Raw genomic sequence first — 19,995 nt, 5'->3', positions numbered from 1 at the left:
CAAGGGCATATTTTGACTCTTGTCCCTTGTTTTAAATTTCTTCAGCATCTTCAGACACACATATGAGCAAGTCGAGGTCTGTTCCACAATTAGCCTCTGGTTTGAGCTACTGCTCTTGTGCTTCTCCATCATCTCTTATCACAGATGTAGTCGATTTTATTTTTTTTGTATTCCATTTGGCGAAGTCCATGTGAACTGTTACCTTTTGTGTTGTTGAAAAGGGGCATTTTCTATGAGCAAGTCGTTGGTCTTGCAAAATTGTATCCAGCTTCATTTCTTATCACCAAAAATATATTTTCCAACTACTATTCTTTATTTGTTTCTAACTTTTTCATTCTAATGATCAAGGATTATCAATGCATCTTGATTGCATATTTGATCTGAAGTTGTTGGTAGAATTCTTTAATTTCTTCAACACTAGTTTTTGTGGTAGGTGCATACATTTGAACAATACTTAGTTTGGATTTCCTTGAAGGGGGATATATATAATCCTATCACAGACAGCATTATACTTCAAGATTTATCTTGAAATGTCTTTTCTAACAATGAATGCAGTACCATCGCTCTTGATTGTATCATTCTCAACCTAGTAAACCATATGATTTTCTGATTAAAAATGACCAATGCCAATCCATTTCAGCTCACTAACACCTAAGCTGTCCATCTTTATGCATTTAATTTTTGTGACTTCCAATTTTCCTAGATTCATACTTCCTCTATTCCAGCGCTTCTCAACCTGTGAGTTGAGACCCCTTTTGGGGTTGAACGACCCTTTCACAGGGGTCACCTAATTCATAACAATGCACAACATGAGGAACTGTATTAAAGAGTCGCGACATTAGGAAGGTTGAGATGAAAAATACAACTTTCCTCTAGTTCCTAAATGCTTCCCCACCCCCACTATCATGATCCCAATTCTACCTTGCAAGTGTGGCTAGACCAGAGGATGTACACTGGTACAAATAGGAACTGGAAACACAGGGAATCCAGGGCAGATGATCCCTTCAGGACCAGTGGAATGATACTGGGAGGGGATACTGAGAGGGGAGAGGGAAGGTGGATTGGAAAGGAGGAACTGATTACAAGGATCTACATGTGACCTCTTACCTGAGGGAAGGACAATAGAAGAATGGGTGAGGGGAGATGTCGGACAGGGCAAGATATGACAAAATAATAATTTATAAATTATCAAGGGTTCATGAGGGAGGGGGGAATGGGGAGGGAGGAGAAAAATGAGGAGCTGATGCCAAGGACTTAAGTGGAGAGCAAATGTTTTGAGAATGATGAGGGCAATAAATGTACAAATGTGCTTTGCACAATTGATGTATGTATAGATTGTGATAAGAGTTGTATGAGCCCCTAATAAAATGATTTTTTTAAAGAAAGTAAATGTCTAGAGAGTAATGCTGGCAACATACGTACTAATATGCTTGATACAATTGATGTATGGATTGTTATAAGAGCTGAAAGTGCCCCCAATAAAATGATCTTTTACTAAAAAAATAAACAAATAATAAACTGGTATTCCATAAAAAAATAATTAATTTTTTAAAAAGGAAGGTTGAGAACCACTGCTCTATTCCAAATTCTGATGATTAGGTTTTTGCAAATATTTCATCTCCTCCCAAATTGTGCCCCATCAGGAAATGAAGATCCTGTAGACTCTACTCCTACCAGCTTCATGCCATTCAAGACACCATGGTCAACTCTACTTTGAGAAAGCAGCTCCTCCCCAGTCATACTGCAAGTGCCTTCCCCCCCAGAGAGACCCAGTCTCTGGCACTGTCTCTGACCATGTTCTGCTTCCATTCACCAGGCCTTCAGCATCGGACCATGTTTCCATGCCACACCTAAGCTTTGCAGTGACTGCGTCCATCAAAGTGAGTAGCTGACCCCGTCTTCATTGTCTGCTCTCAGTCTGCAAGCTCTGCTGGAACCTGTTCCCTTTGGGTGTCCCTGCTGGCATTTGACCTATCAGCAATATTGCTTCCAACATCACAGTGACACACGAGCCACCCCAGTATGACAAACTAACTGACAAGTAGGGGGGGCAGCAACATTAAAAACCAAACCAAAATAACTGCCGTCACTCCGATGCTGACTCAAAGGGAACTTACAGGACAGGGCAAAATTGTCCCTGCGTGTTTGGGAGCCTATTGCTCTTTACTGCTGAGGAGTGATTGATGTTTTCAATCCGTTGGCCTTGATGTTAGCAGGCCAACCTGTAACGACTGTGCCATTCAGGGCTCCTCTGGACAGCATCAGTAGGGAAGTAAAACACCAATGAGTATCCTCACTATTTTAAATCATTGCCCTCAAATCAGTGCCTGTCTCAGATTGACCTGCTATCCGGACAATGCAGAGACCTGCCTTCTGAGCATAATTAGAGGGAAGCCGAGTGATACCTCATCTCGACATAATGCTTGAATTCCTTAACTTGATTTAAGGTAGTGGCACCTGCAGTTCGTCACTAGGTGGGAAAGTGCATCCGTGTCATGGCAGGAACGGCTAAGGATGAAAGGTGTGTGTCACTGAGGGATGCCTTAGAGAGTCCTGGCTGATGAGGTCCATTTGGATCCTGCACAGACAAGTAGCAGCATGAAGATATCAAAGCACCAGATGATGCTACTCCTGTTACTGGTACCTGCTGATCCTATTTCTTCTTGCCCATGACTGGTGAGCCCCCGTTCCTACTTCCCTATATCCGACTGGCATCTTTGGGAAAGTGAAGGAAGGATATGATAGGCCTGGAGTGATGGGGTTCTCTTGCTCTCCTCTGTCCAACCCACACTTCCTTTGTCCAAACTCATCAGTAATCAATAACAACAAAGTCAAACAAATATAAACCCCTGTGGGACAGAGTGGAACTGCCCCATATGGTTTCCAAAGCTAGAGTCTTTATGAATTGCCAAACTTTTCTCCCATGGAGTCAAAAGTTTGGTGGGTTCCAACCACTGACCTTTTGGTTAGCTACCACGCGCTTAACCACTGCACCTCAGAACTCTGAACATGCAGCTGCAAGCAATCGATCCAAAAGCATGGCGGTTCACATTCTGCTTCCACAGTCAATTCACTATCCGCTTAGTCAATGGAAAGTCCATTAAGCATATGCTATTAGATTTATGAAATTCTGAATTATGAGTCCCACTGATTTTCAATTCAGGGTTCACTGCCCCCCGCTCTCTACTACACGTCTTCAATAAATATGTATAACCACAGCAGATTTTCCAGAAGAAAATGACCTTACACAAGGTATTGACCATAAGAAGTCTCTGATACTAACATACTAGGGGGCGGGGGGAAGCCCAATGATTTTATTCTAGCATCATGTATTTTACGATTCACAATGAGCTATTCATATGTAAAAGCTAAAATGAAAACAGAGAGGCTTTTTTGTCATTCCCTGATTGTTCATAATGTGTAAATGCAGTACTTACTATCCACTCCAGCGAGTCTCTTTCGATGCGAATCGATTCGGCGTGATTGAACATACCAAGTAGCCCATTGCTGACAATGTTCATAAGCACAGGATAACAGTGAAGTCTCTTGATATTGCACACCACGGAAAACCTATAATCCTTGTAATGAAACAAAAACCCACAAAAATATGAATTCTTGATTCTAAAAGCACAGAGATAAGCTCTTGATATGTGAGCCCTTAAAAGGGCTTCGTTCAAGCTATGTGAGCGTGTTCAAGATAAATGACTTTACCAGGCGCTTGCTTTCTCCCATGTGGAAGGAGTGAATAAATGAATTGTAATATGATTTGAGTAGGAGCCCTGGGGCACAGTGATCCCACTTTGTCCTGTGAACCCCAAGGTCATCAGTTTGAATGAAACCACCACCAATTCCACGGGGGGTTGGGGGGGTGGAATTGTAAAGAGTTGCTGTACCCTGACTGAGTTGACTCTGTGCAATTTTAAAGCAGCAGAAATGCAGCATTAAAAAGTTGTTGTTGGTGTTGTTGTTTTCATACAACTAGAGGACAGAGACAAACATACCTTCCGGTTACCCGACACAATGATGACTCCGTTATAGGAGAGGTCTTGAGTGCCATTTTTATTTTTGAAGTCATCTACTTCCAAAAGTATGTTTTGACGTTTCAGTGAGTGTATAAAATCTTCAATATTGGATCCTAGAAGGAAGTCAACGCAGAAGGCCATAGAAAAGCAAGAAAACATGGGTCTGGGCTTAAAGATCACTCCCCAACACAATGAAAAGGCAATGTTCATTAGATCACACAAACGATTGTGGGTTTGGGGGCATTACAAGAGTCATGTTGGCCCATGACACAGAAATCTTCTCATAGATCTCAAAATCAAGTTGCTCAATTAGGAAAAAAGATTATTTCTCTCAGACATAACGTCTTAAGGTCAGCAGGTAGAGAGGTAGCTTAGCTCGGCAAGGCGGTCTCACCTCATCAACCGGCAAATCAGAGTTAATTTCCTGCCCCATTTCTGATGAGTTCAATTTATAAAGCCCAGGTCCTCCTTGCCTTCTTTTACCATGCGCTTTCCCAAGAATATGCTATTCAATAATAGTAACCATTATTTTCTGGATTTAAATTTCATTTTTTGGTTCACCTGTGTTATTGATGATCAGTAAGCTGGTAAGCGGCTCCTTGGAGATTTGACCAGGAGAAAGGAAATACAATTCAGGTTTGAATTCCAAGTGGCCATTTTTATTTAATATGGCAATAAGTAAATTGTCCACCGTGAAAGGCAGCATGGCAATTCCAAGCATCACTAGTCTAACAACAAAGAGACATTGCTGTATGAATTTCTAGAGGTTTAATGGATTCACGGTCATCCCACCATAGAGTTAAGCCATGTTTCTGGGAACTTAGTGTGTGACAGTCATAAATTAGCATGCTGAAGTACTAAAAGACATCACTGTGCAAACAAACATTGAGCTACCAACGTAGGATGACTAAACACATGTGAATAATCCTAACCACATGCTAAATGTGTGTAAACACTGCCAGCAAAATTAGGTCTTGGTTCATTCCAATTCAACTCCTGAGGATTTGCATTTTACTCCCAATAAATTCAGATATACTAAATCAGAATCTACATATTGAATCAGAATCTGTTTGTTAACACGATCTCCAGGCAATGCTTGTATGAGATTGTTTGTACCCAAACCAAACCCACTGCTATCTAGTACGTTCTTATCCACAGTGATCCCACGTAGAGTTCTGATGATAAATCTTATAGGAGCAGGTAGCCTCATTGTTGTACCTTAGCACAGCTGGTGGATTTGAACCACCCACCTTGGAATTAACAACCCCAGTCCTAACCCACAGCACAATCTGGCAAGCTATAAGCATCAGTTGGGGATCTTGTTAAAATATAGATGCTATTTCAGTATTTCTGGGGTGAAAAGGCAAATTCACAGCACTGAGTCAAACTGAAATGAACCAGAATCAAATGTTGCGTTTCTCTCCTGGCAGGAATGTTGGGAAGCACACACTAGTTTTGAAGGCTCCTCCAGCTTGAACCTCTTCCAAAACTCTTCCCACAATGCTGAGGGACTCGTACTCACAAGGTCAAGAGGGTTCTCTTCCCATGTTTGAGCTTCAAGAACTGGAGCCGTGCGATGGCACAGACTTGTAGTCGCCACAGAGCCATGCCACTTTGAGTAAGATTCTGCATTTCCGGAGGAGCAGAGCAAGCTGGATCCACTTCCTGGTGGCTTCCTGGGTCTCCTTCCTCCCCTGCTTGTTCAAAACACACACACACACACACACACACACACAGGGAATGCCATGTTGAAGCACCGCATTTTCTCTTTTTAGTAGTATTGTAAATTGTCTCAGAATGTCTGTCTGTGGTTACAATGCAAAGAATATAACAAAACAAATTTTGTTTATTTATGGTGCTCTATTCAATGATAAAATATATTGGATTCACATCTAAAGAGTGATCTCACTATATCCAGTCTTAATCAGGGAATGGAAAGTTCCATATGTAATCCTATTCTGAGAGTTTTCAAGCAAGCTGTGGTGGTCACCTAATCTGGTGTCAATTTCAAGGATGAAGAGTGTGGGAGCGGAGTCGAGCCCTAGTCAACCTGGAGATAGCCAATGAGACTTCTGTGTGGGCATGGCCTTCTCCCGAGAATTCTGGGAAATCTGGGACTTCCTTCTTGGAGGAGGAAGACACCTCTCTCTGTCACTCCCTGGGCGACATTGCAGAAGACAAGTCACATGGACGCAACCAGACCTCAGAAGCCGGAGAAGCCAGAGAGAGACCCCTGCAAGCACTGAGATGCTTACAACCCCACTGGACCCAAAGACTTTCTACCCACAGGATTGTGATCGTCCTGCATTTGCTTCATTGCATGTGTTTCGTGAGTCTGAAGAGGACTTTATAGATTGGTATCAGACAGATGGGCTAATATCAGACTTATGGCCTTGGACTGGACTGGGCTGGGATGTTTTCTCAATGTCAATTCCTCTTGTATGTAAATCTCTTTCTTATATCCATCTGTGTGTCCATGGATTTGTGTCTCTAGTTGACCCAGACTAGCACACGTGCTTTCCTTCGTAAAGGTCAGTAATAAATGCCGGAAGGTCTGCTATGAAAACATGGGTGTCAATTTAAATATCACTCCCCAGCAATGTTCATTAGCAGATGACACAAACAAGTGTGGGTCTTTTGGCGTTAGAAGAGTCATGTTGGCCCATGATGTGGAAATCTCAAATATCTCAAAGCATCGGCGATTTAGTAGTGTCAGTGAAGGGTCCCCAGGTCCTGAACCTTTATACCTGCACATGAATCCTATATAATGACTTATTAGCATTTAATTTGAGGTAAATCACATAACCACCCTTAGATCAGATTCTCTTGACTGTAAAAGGGTGCCAGTGACAGTTGTTGAAGAGTTTATTATAGGAAAGTAATTCAATAAACAAATAGGTGGGAAATGATAGTGGAATATTCTCACGGAGGAGATACCATGAGATCTCTCCGGATATTGTTTTATATGGGACTTTATCTCCCTCCTCAAAAGCGGGCTATCATGAGATCAGACGTTAGTAAATTCTTTTAAGTTTTGATATGATTCAAGTCCATTGAATAGCAACAAACAAACAAGTCACTGCCATAGTTGGTTCAGACACACGGCGAGATGGTAAATCTTTACAGGAAGACAGCCTCATGTTTCTTTCAAGGTACTGCCCCATGGCTAGTTTTATTGACCAAGAACACTGTATATGGGAATTGTGATTAGTATCACCATTAAACTAGACAGGAGGCAATCCCAAGGCGGCTTCTCATTAAGACCTTAGTGGAATTTTCATACATGGACAAAGTAAAAAAACTTTTATAAGAAAAACTTGCTCAGATTTTATGGCTCAATGTATTATGATCAAAATCTTTTTCACAAACCCAAGTACCCTAGAAGCAATGAGCCACTGAGGGGCATGAGGAAGCTGCTAAAGGTGGAGATGAAAAGTTTCTCAAGAGCAAATTGGTAGATTCCAAGAAGTCATCTGTGTGCTTGCTAGAAACGGTGAGACTCAAAATGCTCACTACAATGGAGTCAGTGCTGATTCAGTGATTTCTACAGAAAAGAGCAGAACTCTTTCTTTTTTTAATTGAGACTGTAACTCTTTACAGAAGTCTAAAGTGCAGTGTTTCTCCCTTGAGGTAGCTGGTGATTTTGAATTGCAGACCTGGCGTCTCACCGCCCAGTGCTAAGCACAATAGCACCAGGGATGCTTCTAGTGGTACTTGCAAAACAGCAGAGTCAATTTGGACTTCATCACATCCTTGAGTCTCAAATTTAGGGGTCTTCAAACTTTTTAAACAAGAGCCAGTTCACTGTCCCTCCGACCCGTTGGAGGGCCAGACTATAGCTTAAAAAAAGAAACTATGAACAAATTCCAATGCACACTTACATATCTTATTTTGGAATTTTTTAAATGAGGCAAAAACACCCAGTGGGCCAGATAAATGTCCTCGGCGGGCCCCATGCAGCCCGCGGGCCATAGTTTGAGGACCCCTGGTACTCTAAATGATACTTAAGAAGTTATAAACACTAAATTGATACGTGCTCATGGGAATTTGCTTTTTATGAATGATACAAAGGGATTTACCTTGTCTCACAGTTGATTTCCCTTCTAGTTTCATCAAGACTTCACTCAGAGTTGAGGTGGAAATGTCGTAACTCCTTATTCCCTGGCCACAGCACTTGTCAAGACCACCGAAAAGGTCTAAGATAACATAAGTTACAGATGTGTTTAAAAAACAAAACACATAGATAGCTAAACCTGTCCAATTCACATCTATTAAAATAGGATGCAGGAAATCATTCAGGAAAAATATGCATCTAGAATGTCATCACCCGAATCAAAAGCAACATTTCATTATAACCCTCTCATTTCCTGACATGACTGTTTTCAGACCTCTCTCAAATGAAATCTTAGGCACACCACCCTCTCTTCTCAGCTCATGGGCTTCCTGTCATACTTTTTCTGGAAATGCAAGCCATCAGCATAGCACCATCTTCCCCATGCCAGTGTGCCTAACCCTCAGGTGTCCACCTCACTAACTTGCTTTAAAACACAGCCCTCGTGGGCTTCCTCCTTTCCTTCCCTAGCTCATGCCTCAACCCCAGCTGCTATTTCTAATGATCTCATAAATCAATCACAGTCAAACCTTCCCCTCAGATTCTGCTTCTATGGAAGAAAGCAATATCCAACCAAACTCAAGCCCATTAGATGGGGACATGATAGTATGAGTGTAGACTTTTGTCTCCCACTTCCATTCCGTTGTCATAGTATCTAAATTACCTGCGAATGCACTCATCCTTTCTGCAGGTAGTGTGTACACAAGCTTATCTTGACTTTGCGTTTTTAAGTTTGCTTCAGGGATGTGATGTTTAAGGAAGGATGTTATTTCTTCTGGATCACACATTTCATTTCTGTGCAAACTAATATTGAAAAGGACATACCAGTCAGGGACACTTTCACCATTGTATCATTGCGAGATATTTATTGAGTACTATGTTACTTGGCCATATGGTACAAATAAATCAAGATGATAATAACGCTATTAGTTTGCATGGTCTTATGATATATAAATAGAAGGTGCATAACTCAAATAAAAAACCAAACTCCATCAAAGAACAAAAAATCATATCATTGTAAATGAGGGGGAGTACAGACTGGATACCCAAAGCCCATCTGTAGGCAATTGGAAATCCCCTTACAGAAAGGTTGCAGGGAGGAGACAAGTCAATCAGGGTGCAGGGTAGCAATGATGAAACATACAACTTTCCTCTATTTCTCTAATGCTTTCTTCCCACCCACTATCAAGATCCCAATTCTACCTTACAAATCCGGCTAGACCAGAGGCACAGATAGGAACTGGAAACACAGGGAATCCAGGACAGATGAACCCTTCAGGACCAGTGGTGAGAGTGGCAATACTGGGAGGGTGGAGGGAAGGTGGGGTAGAAAGGGGGAGCCAATTACAAGGATCTACATATAACCTCCTCCCTGGGGGATGGACAACAGAAAAGTGGGTGAAGGGAGATATCAGACAGTGTAAGATATGACAAAATAATAATAATTTATGAATTATCAAGGGTTCATGAGGGACAAGGGAGTGGGGATGGAGGGAGGGAATGAGGAGCTGATATCGAGGGCTGAAGTAGAAAGCAAATGTGTTTAGAATGATGATGGCAACAAATGTACAAGTGTGCTTGACACAATGGATGCATGTATGGATTGTGATAAGAGTTGTACGAGCCCCCAATAAAATTATATAAGAAACAAAAAACAAACTCACTGCCATCGAGCTGATGCCACTCATAGAGACTCTAGAGAACAGGGTAGAACTGCCCCTGTGAGTTTCTAAGACTGTACCTCTTTACAGAGGTAGATAGCTCCATTCTTCTCCCATGTATAAATTCAGAAAATTGTAGATGTACAGACAAACACATAATATAATTTAAATTGTATAAAGTATGAGGATGATCAGGAGGAGGTACAAACAATAGGCGAAATAGATTTCTTAGGAAAGATAGTTAGTGCACCAGATCATGTAGCATTCAGAAAATAGTAGCCAGTAAGGGAAAGGGTGTTGCTTTGAGGGCTAAGGTGAGCCTAAGGCAAGCCATGGTATTGTCAATTGCCCTGTAGGTATGTGAAAGTTGGCCATTGACTATGGAAGACTGAAAAAGAATCTATGCCTCTGAATTACGGTTCTGGGAAAGAGTACTGGAAGTTCCATGGGCTTCCAAGTGAACAACCCAATCTGTCTTGGAAGAAGTACAGCCAGAATGCTCCTTAGACTCGAGGACAGTGAGGCTCATTTACTTTGGACGCATTATCAGGAGACACCCGGTCCTGGAAAAGAACCTCGGGCTTAGTAAAAGTAGAAGGGCGCTGGAAAAATAAGAAGACTCCAGGAGATGATTTGACACAGCGGCCGCAGCAAGGGCTCGGACTTAACAACGGAGGCAATGGTGTAAACTGGGCAGGCAGGGCTTCCTTCTGCTGTGCACAGAGGTTCATTCCATACGGTCCCTGTGACTCAGAACTGACTGGAAGGCACCTAACAACAGGGGAAATTTAGCCTTTGTCTGCGATTTGTTTGCTCTTTAGAGTTTGTTTGTTTTCCGTTCCTTTTAGCCTGGTCATATAGTTGGTCATTTATCTTATAGGGACAGAGTAGTCCAATCCTCTTTATTCTCCACCACTAGATAAACTCCTCATGGAGACTAGATTATAAAATGACTTGACTTTTTATAATCTAGGACAGGAAGGAAGCATATGACTGGATTGTTTTTGTCTGACAAAGAAAATACAATGATATTGGAAGGAAGAAAGAACGGAGAGGTTCAGGCAGCACAGATTAGCTCTCGGAAAATGTGGAACATGAGTCGTTCTGCTTTGAATCGTCAGACTTGGATCACGATGCAGAAACTGTGCCTGTCATGGGCATTCATGAAGTTACAAAGAGGCAGAAGGGCAGACAAATCCTTGGAGAAAAAGCGGTGAACAATCTAGCATGAAAGAGATGAAACACAAGGTCCACTCTCCGTCACCTCACATTGAGATGCTCTACTGCATTGATAAACCGATCTTGAAAACATACGTCTCTACCGAGCCCGCCCCCAGAGTCTGTACCTTAGGTCATATCCAAGACCCCATTGTCGCTTCAGAAAGAGAGATGAGCCCGCACACATCAGTCTCCCGTTGGACATGATCATTTTTCTATCTGAATAGAGGGAACCAAGTGAGAAGAAGGATTCGGGGTTGGTTCTTCCCTTGGGAGGAAATATAGGTGAGAAAGCCAAGCTCAGATTGACAGCACTTTCTGTGGGATATAAAACCCAAACCGACTGCCACTGAGTCCATTACGACTCCTAGTGATCTTATAGAGGCAGAGTGCTTTCTGAGGGTTTCCAAGGTTATAAATCTTTGTAAGGATAGAAAGCTTCATTCCCCCCTCCCCCCATGTAGTAGCAGTAGATTTGAACCACTGACCTTGAGGTTAGCAACCCAAGTCATAACCCACTATGCCACCGGGGCTTCATGGGGTATAACTGCTTCTACTTGCTTCTAATTCCACATTAAAACTTATGTACTCATGTGAACTCACGAATGCCAATCTAGTTCCATTCCCTCAAATATTTCCTTTAAAATGTGGTATGGGCATATTCTTTATTTTGGATGCTAAAGAATGAGTGGATGGTTTTCAACTATATGGGTGGGTCTATTGAACACAATTTGGATGCTTAAATTAATCAATAGTTGACCTGAAAGCAAACGATAATGTTTTCATTTGTGTATATAATAAGTTGAAGGTATAGCCTGTGGAGAACCCCACTATGGGGCTCTATCCTGGTATCTACCAGACTGTGATGGAATGGGAAATGAGGATGGGTCTCTTGCCCCGGGGATAGACATGACTTAAATGAAACCAGAAATGACCAGCCAGGATGTCCGCCTCATCAGTGAAACTGGTACTCAAGAGAATCACGTGGTCTGATTTACGCTCCTTCAGGTAGTTCCACACTTGGTGTCTTGAAAAGGGATCCAAGCCAGCCGTCGGTTCATCTAATAGCAAAATCTACAGAGGATCAAGATAGATTAGTGATGTCTGTCTTACACAGAAACCTTTATAACCACGTAGTCATAACAGTGGCATACCAAAAAAACCCTCACGGCCATTGAGTTGCTTCTAATTCACAGAAACCCTGTAGGACAGGGTAGCACTGCCCCTGTGAGTTTCTGAGACCCTAACTCTTTAGGGAGTAGAAATCCCTATCTTTCTTTCTAGGAGTGGATGGTGATTTCAAATTGCTGACCTTGAAATTAGAAGGTCAAGGCATAACCACTACGCCATAATAATGACTAACCAGCCATTTACCCTCTATAGGCTTATTCGTAGTTAATCCTGTCAGTTTCTCTGCAGAACCTAGTAAATTGTCTTATAACATCTGATAAAAACAAAATCATATTCTATTTTACAATCAAGTTTAAAATTTAAAATAAGGGCCTTATACACAACTTCATTCTATTATAGCACATCTCACCTTGAAGATAATTTTTGGTCTTGTCTTCTGTTGGAACAATGAAATCTTTGCAAAGAGAAGCCTGATATTGTCCGTGATAAAAAGAGCTTTCATTGATAATTTGCCTCATCTCACTTACCTTTGGGTCTCCTAAAATGGCAATTCCGAAGGTCAACTTTCTTTTTTGGCCTTCACTTAAATTTTGAGCAATGCTATCCTGAAGGTTTTGCATGTCCAATTCCAATAGAATTCTTTGTACCTGTCGATATATGTACATAATTGAAAATGACTTCTATTGTGTAGTTTTAAATGCCCATTAAAACTATAGTTATTGTTGGCTAGGAGTTCCTTGACTTTAATCCATAGCCAGGCATAACTGCAGGAGAGTCTGTGGTCATGAATTAACTCAGTAATAATGGGGGGCAGTTAAGTTTAATCCAAGCATGGGCATCTACCTCTGGTTCCACTTCTTGTGGCTGAATCCCTTTTATTTTAGCAAACAGCCTGAGGTTTTCCTTCACAGTGAGCATGTCAATTTGGACATTGAATTGAGGACAAACGCCAGTGATATTTTGGACTTCCTCAAGATCTTGCAGGTCAGCGAGATTTCTATTATAGACGGTAACTGATCCTAGGAAGGGAAGTTAAAACTACTTAGCATTAGCAAAATAGTAGGTTGAATTAATACTTAGAGATCATACCAATTAACCAAATCCACTGCTATCCAGTCAATTCTGACTCAAAGACAAACATAGCGTATTAACAAATATCTAAAATGTCAACTTCATAATTTAATAGCAACTAATAAATATTATTATTATTATTATAGCGGTTGAAGAATCCTGAAAGTACCATGGACTCCCAAAAGAACAAGCAAACAGTTTTGGTTTGGAGGAAGTATAGTTGGAATGCTCCTTAGCGACAAGGATGGCAAGTCTTCGCCTCACTTACTTTGGACATGTCATCAGGAGAGACCAGTCCCTGGAAAAGGGCACCAGGCTTGGTACAGTGGAGGGGTAGCAAGAAAGGGGAAGGCCCTGATAAAGAGGGACTGACACATCAGGCCTGCAACCGTGGGCTCAGACTTAAAAAGCAATTGTGCGTGCTTAGCACAGGACAGGGCAGGGTTTGGTTGTGTTACCCACAGGGCCACTATTGAGTTGAACTCACTCAAAGGCCACAAAGAACAAGAATGATACATATGAGGGGCCCTGGTCACGCCATGGGAAAAGTACTCAGCTGCTAACCAAAAGGTCTCTTGTCCCAACTGGGCCGGGGGAAGATGTGGCAGTTGGGCCCCGCAGGGTGGCTCGGAGTTGGAACTGCCTGGACTGCAGTGGGTTTGCGGTCTTTATTAGTGGTCAGAAGGCACATGTTCCCAAGAATAGCGCACAACAACATAATAAAGATACTGATGATTTTCATACGCCTTTGGGGAACACATTCACATCCTGTAATTCTAGGAAACACGTCTTATTGACTTTTAAGCATGTGAATGTAAAGGTTAAAATGATTGTCTTCTACGTGAGCTCCTTGTCTGTCTATCGGACAACATGCCCGCAGGGAATTCGTGGTGCTTACCTTCTGTGGGCACAGACAGTCCATTCAGAATGTGCAGCAGCGTAGATTTGCCAGATCCACTGTGACCCAGGATTGCAGTGATTTGACCTTCGTATATGTCAAAGAACAAACCTGCTTGCAGAACGAGATATCGACATTATCAATAGGATGACAGTTGACAAGGAGAGGTCCTTACAGCAGGACAATATATTTTAGCTGTGTGCCAACTTATTGTCTGATGACATTTGTAGGCAATCTGCTCTCTCACGCTTTCAAGCATGAATGATGCCTTGCACATTAAGGATGCACGTCTGGCAGTGATGAAGGTGTTTTGAGGATAAAGTAGCACTGGCTGTGATAGTTAAGGTCGTGCATCAATTTGTCTAGACAACGATTCGCCATGGCGTGAAAGTTATATAAAGATGAAATTTGGCAGTTATAGATGTAGGTAATTGGACAGTTACAGCAGGGCGCAGTCATCCTACATTTTGTGATATGTGGGTGGTCATTCCCCACTTTCCCATAACACAGATTTTCCCATAATGCCATGGTATTTGGAATCTAAACATGTCAACAAGTGAGGCGTGGGTCTACTACAAAGTTATTTTCCTATGTAAAATACACAAAGGGGCTTCCAAAAGTTCTAGGGAAAATTCCATTATCCTTCTATTTCATTTTGTCATAAAAAATGTGGAGCCCCTCACGGGTGAGATTTACTGCTGTTGCTGTAAGGTGCTCTTGGGTCCGCTCCGTCTCACAGTCCCCTGTGTGCACTGCCTGGTCCCGGGCCAGCCTCACTGTCATTACCATGGGGAGCCCACTGGCGCAGCCACCGGTCCATCCAACTCATTGAGGCTCCTCCTCTTTTTCACGAACCTTCTATATCTAACATGTTCCCTAGTTCCCAATACAGCATAGAACATTTGGGAAATAAATACGATGACTTAAAAAAATAAAATGAGCCAAAATCCCAAATACTAACACTAAGTTGTACTTAACTGCCAGTGCGTTGCCTGTGCATATGTGGACACATACACATATGCTTAGTTGCAAAATGTGATTGGACTCAACTATTTTCTAACTTATCTTTGCACATATTAAATCATAAGCATTCTAAATAGATTTAATATCTGAAATGTATTCAACAACCATTACTACTTTCTTCTTTGTCCATTCTTCCGTCCTTTGTGAAAACATGCTCCATTTCCATGTCAATAGAGATCATGATCTGAAGTGTTATTTTTCTGTTTGCACACTTTACCACAAAATAAATACAGAACATTGTTAGACTAAGACAAAATTTGTAAGAGCCTTTGATGGTTTGATGTATTATAGATGAGCTGTAGATCTTTTCAATTGCCATGCATCCTCTCCCAATGTACCCACTGTCTCTTCATCTGACAGTGAGCATTTGCGATGATTCCTTTTAGAGGCAGGTAAGGATCCAGGTGTGTGAGGGAAGTGCCTTATCACAGCCTGAAGTCCTCGACCCTCCCATCCCACCCTTCATCCTCGTCACCAGTTTTGGGGGCAAATAAAATTTAAGGAGAAAGAGAGGAAAAAGGAAGGGCAGATAGAAAAAGAAAAGACCGAGGTCTGTGAGAAGGAGGCAGAGGGGATGAAACAGGACCCCTAGCAGCCACGATCCACTGTTGCTATATGTGGGGGCTCCGAGGTCAGTGGGTAATGGCCCCATGATGGGGTAGGCATTTCCATGGGCAGCAAGAACTCCACGTGGATCAGGGTAGGGGAGGTCCCCTTCTGATTGTACATCCTGACACAATCAGCTCCGCCTGTGGTTTGCACTGGCATCTACTGGCCCTGCCCCTTGAATATAGACATCTCATTGCAGGACTGAGTTCACTGAGGATGGCAGAGCCATCGGGGAGGAAGCTGCCCCTGAGGCCACCTCTGAAGTGACCAGATGCCTGATGATGTGCCTCATGTGATGGTCACAGAACAACTTGGTCTTTGGGGCCTCACCATGTTAGTGAGGAGTGAGTGTATTTTCACACAAATTGCACATCCCCTGGACGTACTTTGCAAATGCACTATGCTAATTTTGTTCCCAGCAACTTGTTTGGAGTGGGGGGGGGGGGCAAAAAGCCTGCTTATGAAAATAGCTCCAAGAAGGGTGGGGGTGGGGGTGTCGGGGTGAGGGGGGAGAGGCAGGCATGGGGGGAGTCACTGGCCACAAATGGACAAGCACATGCTATTTATTTTAAAAGTATGGAAGCAGGTCAGAGATAAAGGGCAGGAGAGGCAGTGAATGAGCTGCCACAAGAGGGCTTGATGCAGCGGCTGCAACAGCGGGCTCACACACTGGAAGGAGGGGAAGTTGGTGCAGGGCGGGGCATTGTGGGTGTTGTGGGAGTTGCCCTTGCGAGCATTGCCATGCCAACAGCAACTAAAACCTTCCCCCATGTGCTCTAGTGTGACTGCACCAAGATTCCAGTCCCGCCATTTGCTGCTTGGATGGTATTCAGCAAACTATAATCTCTTAAGCCTGAGCTTTCTCTGCTGGAAAATGTGTCAGCAACAATTACGTCACATAAAGAGAAAATCCGTCCTATTGTAGTTACTAAAAATTCTAAAGGTCACTTGGAAGAATGAACTGAAAATGCTCAAGCGGAAAATGAAATTGGTTTGGGAGTGCAAGATCTCAAAATACAGTGGATTGAATAAAAGCACATGGCATGGATACAGGAACACGGATGCAATAAATATAACAATTAAAATAAGACCTTGCTGGTGTCAGATAAAAGGAACGCTAATGGAGTAAGTGGTTAGGTGTTGGCTCCCTGACCTCAAGGTCGGTTGCTAACACCCACCACTCAATGGGAGAAAGCGGAGTCACTATGTAGATTTACAGCCTCAGGAAGCCACTGGGACAATTCTACTCTGTGCTATTAGGTGACTGAGTCAGAACAGAGGCCACGGAAGTGGGTGGGTGTAGGATAAAACAATCAGTGGAATATAAAACTGCCATGGTGTCAATTCTCACTCAGAGTAACTCAAGGGGTAGAACTGCGCCTTTGGGTTTCCAAAACTATAAATCGTATGAGAGGAGAAATCCTCATGCTGGTGGGTTCGAACTACGGACCTTTCCATTAACGCAAGACTTCACTCTTCCACTAGGGCCCCCTTGGGGAACGTAGGACTCAAAATCTCACATCCAGTCAACTGTGACTGCTGGGCGTTTAAAAGGAACCAAAGCAAGCATAAAAAATGTAGAGATAATACAATGGCCCTTGAAATACATCTGAAATGATTATTTGATAAAATTATATTGGGACTGCTAAATAGATATATTAAACATTTTCATTGCTTTGTTTGTTTATAAATTTTAAAAATCATAAGATGTTCAAAAGAGGAAAGTGAATCCAGTTGTCCTGGAAATTACCTTTATGAAGCAGAAATATGAATGAGACTTAGTTTCCTCATTAGAAAAAAAATGAAAATGTTAATATTTCTCATGAAAATAAAGGGGGAAAAGTTCATGGAAATCAATTAAGAGTTCCCACACGCTCAAACATGAAGTGTTTGGATGTTATTGATATTATTGCTATTAATTATGTACTGCTTCTGAGACTAGAGGGGCCCTGGGAGTTACATGTGGGGCTAACTGCAAGGTCAGCAGTTCAAAACCACCAGCCAGCCGCTCCTTAGGAAAAAGATGTGGTTGGGGTTTGTGAGAGTGTCTTTGTAGAACCTTGCGGGTGAACAGTTTAGAATATGAATGAGAATCTTTATTCAGGTGTTCCTTTGACTGCATAAGTTATGCTTCCAGAAATTTATACCCAAGAAATAATTAATAGCCTTTCAAAGACTTAGCAAGAATTCACTCTAGTGTTTTTTATGATCGTGATGAACTGGAAATAAGCTGAATAGCCTAACATCAGTGTGTTAATTAAGTAAATCAGCATGCTTAATCAATGCAGTGTAATTTCGCCATTTAAAAATAGCCTGCAGACAAAGGACTTCAACGTCTGCTCCCAAAGGTTTCCCGAAGTTGCCACAAGAATAACGACTTGAGGGAAAAACTGGGAAGCTTGCTCTCCCAATCACCCACCCACCCACATTTCCTGAAGAGCTACTATCCTTCATTCTGTGTCAAAAACCAAATGAAACTCGAAACTGACTGCCCTTGTGTCAACGCTGACTCACAGCGACCCTATAGAGCAGAGTAGACCTGCCCTTGAGGGTTCGAGACTGCGACTTGATGGGGGTGGAAAGTCTCGTCTTTCGCTCTAAGAGCAGCTGGTGGTTTCAAATACTAACCTCTTGGTTAGCAGCCCAACACATGCCCCATTAAGCTACCGCGGCTCCCTGTATATACAGCATAGAATATAAACACATATGCATATACTTAAATATATTACATATAATCTAGGCATGTATGTGTGTGTGTGTGTGTGTATAACTCTTGCAGACGCTGGAACTGTTTCAATAGAAAGAGAAATTCATGATTTTTGAGCGTCAAAAGGTAGTTTATAAGGTGCCCTGTGAATCAATACAGCCTTCATTAAATTTAAAGAGATAAAGGAATCTGGTGAGAAAAACTAGGAAGGAAAGTCAGCTTCCTAACACAAATTTATTAGATTTCCAAAATAGTCACTGAATCTTAAAAACATGTGATGCCATTTGTAAAGTCTGGTTCCGCTAAGGAACGTAGTAGCGGTTAGAAAAGAAATGCAATGTTCGCAAAACGGTTGCTCTCAGCCTCGGGAGTTCTTCATTTCCACTTACAATTTCTGTCTATTGTAAAAATCATTTCAAGTCCTCCTACAAATCATTATTCATAGAGAGAAAGTGTCATCCATAAAATATGGTTGTGCTATGAGGTGGTGACCTCAGTGCTTATTTGAATGGTTGTTACAGAAACCCGTATTTGTTGGATTATTTTATATCAGTTGTGTGTTTCATTTAAGATCATAAATGAACAATGACAAACAATATCTTGTGTGTGTCACAAGACACTGACTTGTGAAATTGAATTGCCTAGCAATGGTTTTAATCACTGTGCACCTCAGCAGTATGTATAATCATGTAAAATCCTTTGCTAGCATAAGATAAAATCAGATTTTAAGCCTAAGTATGTTCTTCTTATTCATAGTCCAAATCAAAGCAAATAGTGCTGTGAGTAGATTCGTAAAAGATAAAATAAAACAAAGAGAAATCACATCCTTGCATTGTGTGGTGCTATTTTTCTAAATTAAAAAAAATCAATCAACTCTATGGAAGATTGATCAAATCCTGAATGGTGGTGAGTTTCCACATGGTGGACTTATATGCATTACATTCTTTTTGCTTGTTTGCTTTGATGTTTCCACATGGAATTTTTTCTCATCTTTTATTTTAAAATTGTCAGTGAAACAGTGAAACGCTTTACCTTTCAATGCTTCCACGTTTCCAGACTTTCTTTTATATTCTTTTCTAATATTTCTGATTCTGAAACAACAGAAGTAAGACTTATCAAACACAAAAGTAAAAATCGTACGATCATCAATCACCCTAGTGAGGCTGAAAGACACCATCAACCACTTCTTGTAAAATCAGGTTCCTGTAGCTATGCTTTATTTTTTGTTAGCAACGTCATCCTTAACGTAAGCTCACCGCAAAGAACACATCCATCCAATCATCGATTGGAAACTGCATCGAGTGTTGGGTAAGGAAGGACAGTTTGGTGTGCCTGTAGAACCACCACTTTCCTAATAGCTGAGTGTATAGTACTTTGTCCTATATTATATTACCAAATATAATATAGCAAGGGCACGTTGGCCTCAAAATAGGGCATTATCACCGGTTCAAAATTGAATTGCATACTTCATAATATGGGTTGTGAATTGTCAACCTGTAATTAGAACCCTACTTTGGAATAGGTTTCCTGTATTACGTTACAGA

The 19,995-nt window shown here is 41.7% G+C and overlaps 1 protein-coding gene across 1 annotated transcript in view; it reads right to left on the bottom strand.

The window, feature by feature from the left end:
• ABCA6 (ATP binding cassette subfamily A member 6) overlaps nt 1-19,995 on the bottom strand; it is a 69,481-nt gene that overhangs the window by 26,563 nt on the left and 22,923 nt on the right. The window contains exons 10-23 of the mRNA XM_075559685.1: nt 19,484-19,542; nt 14,113-14,223; nt 12,987-13,162; nt 12,671-12,790; nt 11,948-12,086; nt 11,141-11,231; nt 8,798-8,937; nt 8,102-8,218; nt 7,621-7,626; nt 6,408-6,425; nt 5,545-5,707; nt 4,584-4,750; nt 4,002-4,135; nt 3,438-3,578 (exon numbers count right to left, since the gene is read on the bottom strand). Coding sequence (XP_075415800.1) covers nt 3,438-3,578; nt 4,002-4,135; nt 4,584-4,750; nt 5,545-5,707; nt 6,408-6,425; nt 7,621-7,626; nt 8,102-8,218; nt 8,798-8,937; nt 11,141-11,231; nt 11,948-12,086; nt 12,671-12,790; nt 12,987-13,162; nt 14,113-14,223; nt 19,484-19,542 — 1,582 coding nt within the window. The remainder of the gene's footprint in view (nt 1-3,437; nt 3,579-4,001; nt 4,136-4,583; nt 4,751-5,544; nt 5,708-6,407; nt 6,426-7,620; nt 7,627-8,101; nt 8,219-8,797; nt 8,938-11,140; nt 11,232-11,947; nt 12,087-12,670; nt 12,791-12,986; nt 13,163-14,112; nt 14,224-19,483; nt 19,543-19,995) is intronic.

This window comes from Tenrec ecaudatus, chromosome 10, assembly GCF_050624435.1.
Source record: "Tenrec ecaudatus isolate mTenEca1 chromosome 10, mTenEca1.hap1, whole genome shotgun sequence".
NCBI classification, from domain to species: domain Eukaryota; kingdom Metazoa; phylum Chordata; class Mammalia; order Afrosoricida; family Tenrecidae; genus Tenrec; species Tenrec ecaudatus.
The sequence above is the reverse complement of the archived record's forward strand: the minus strand, read 5'-3'. Positions and strand labels throughout refer to the sequence as shown.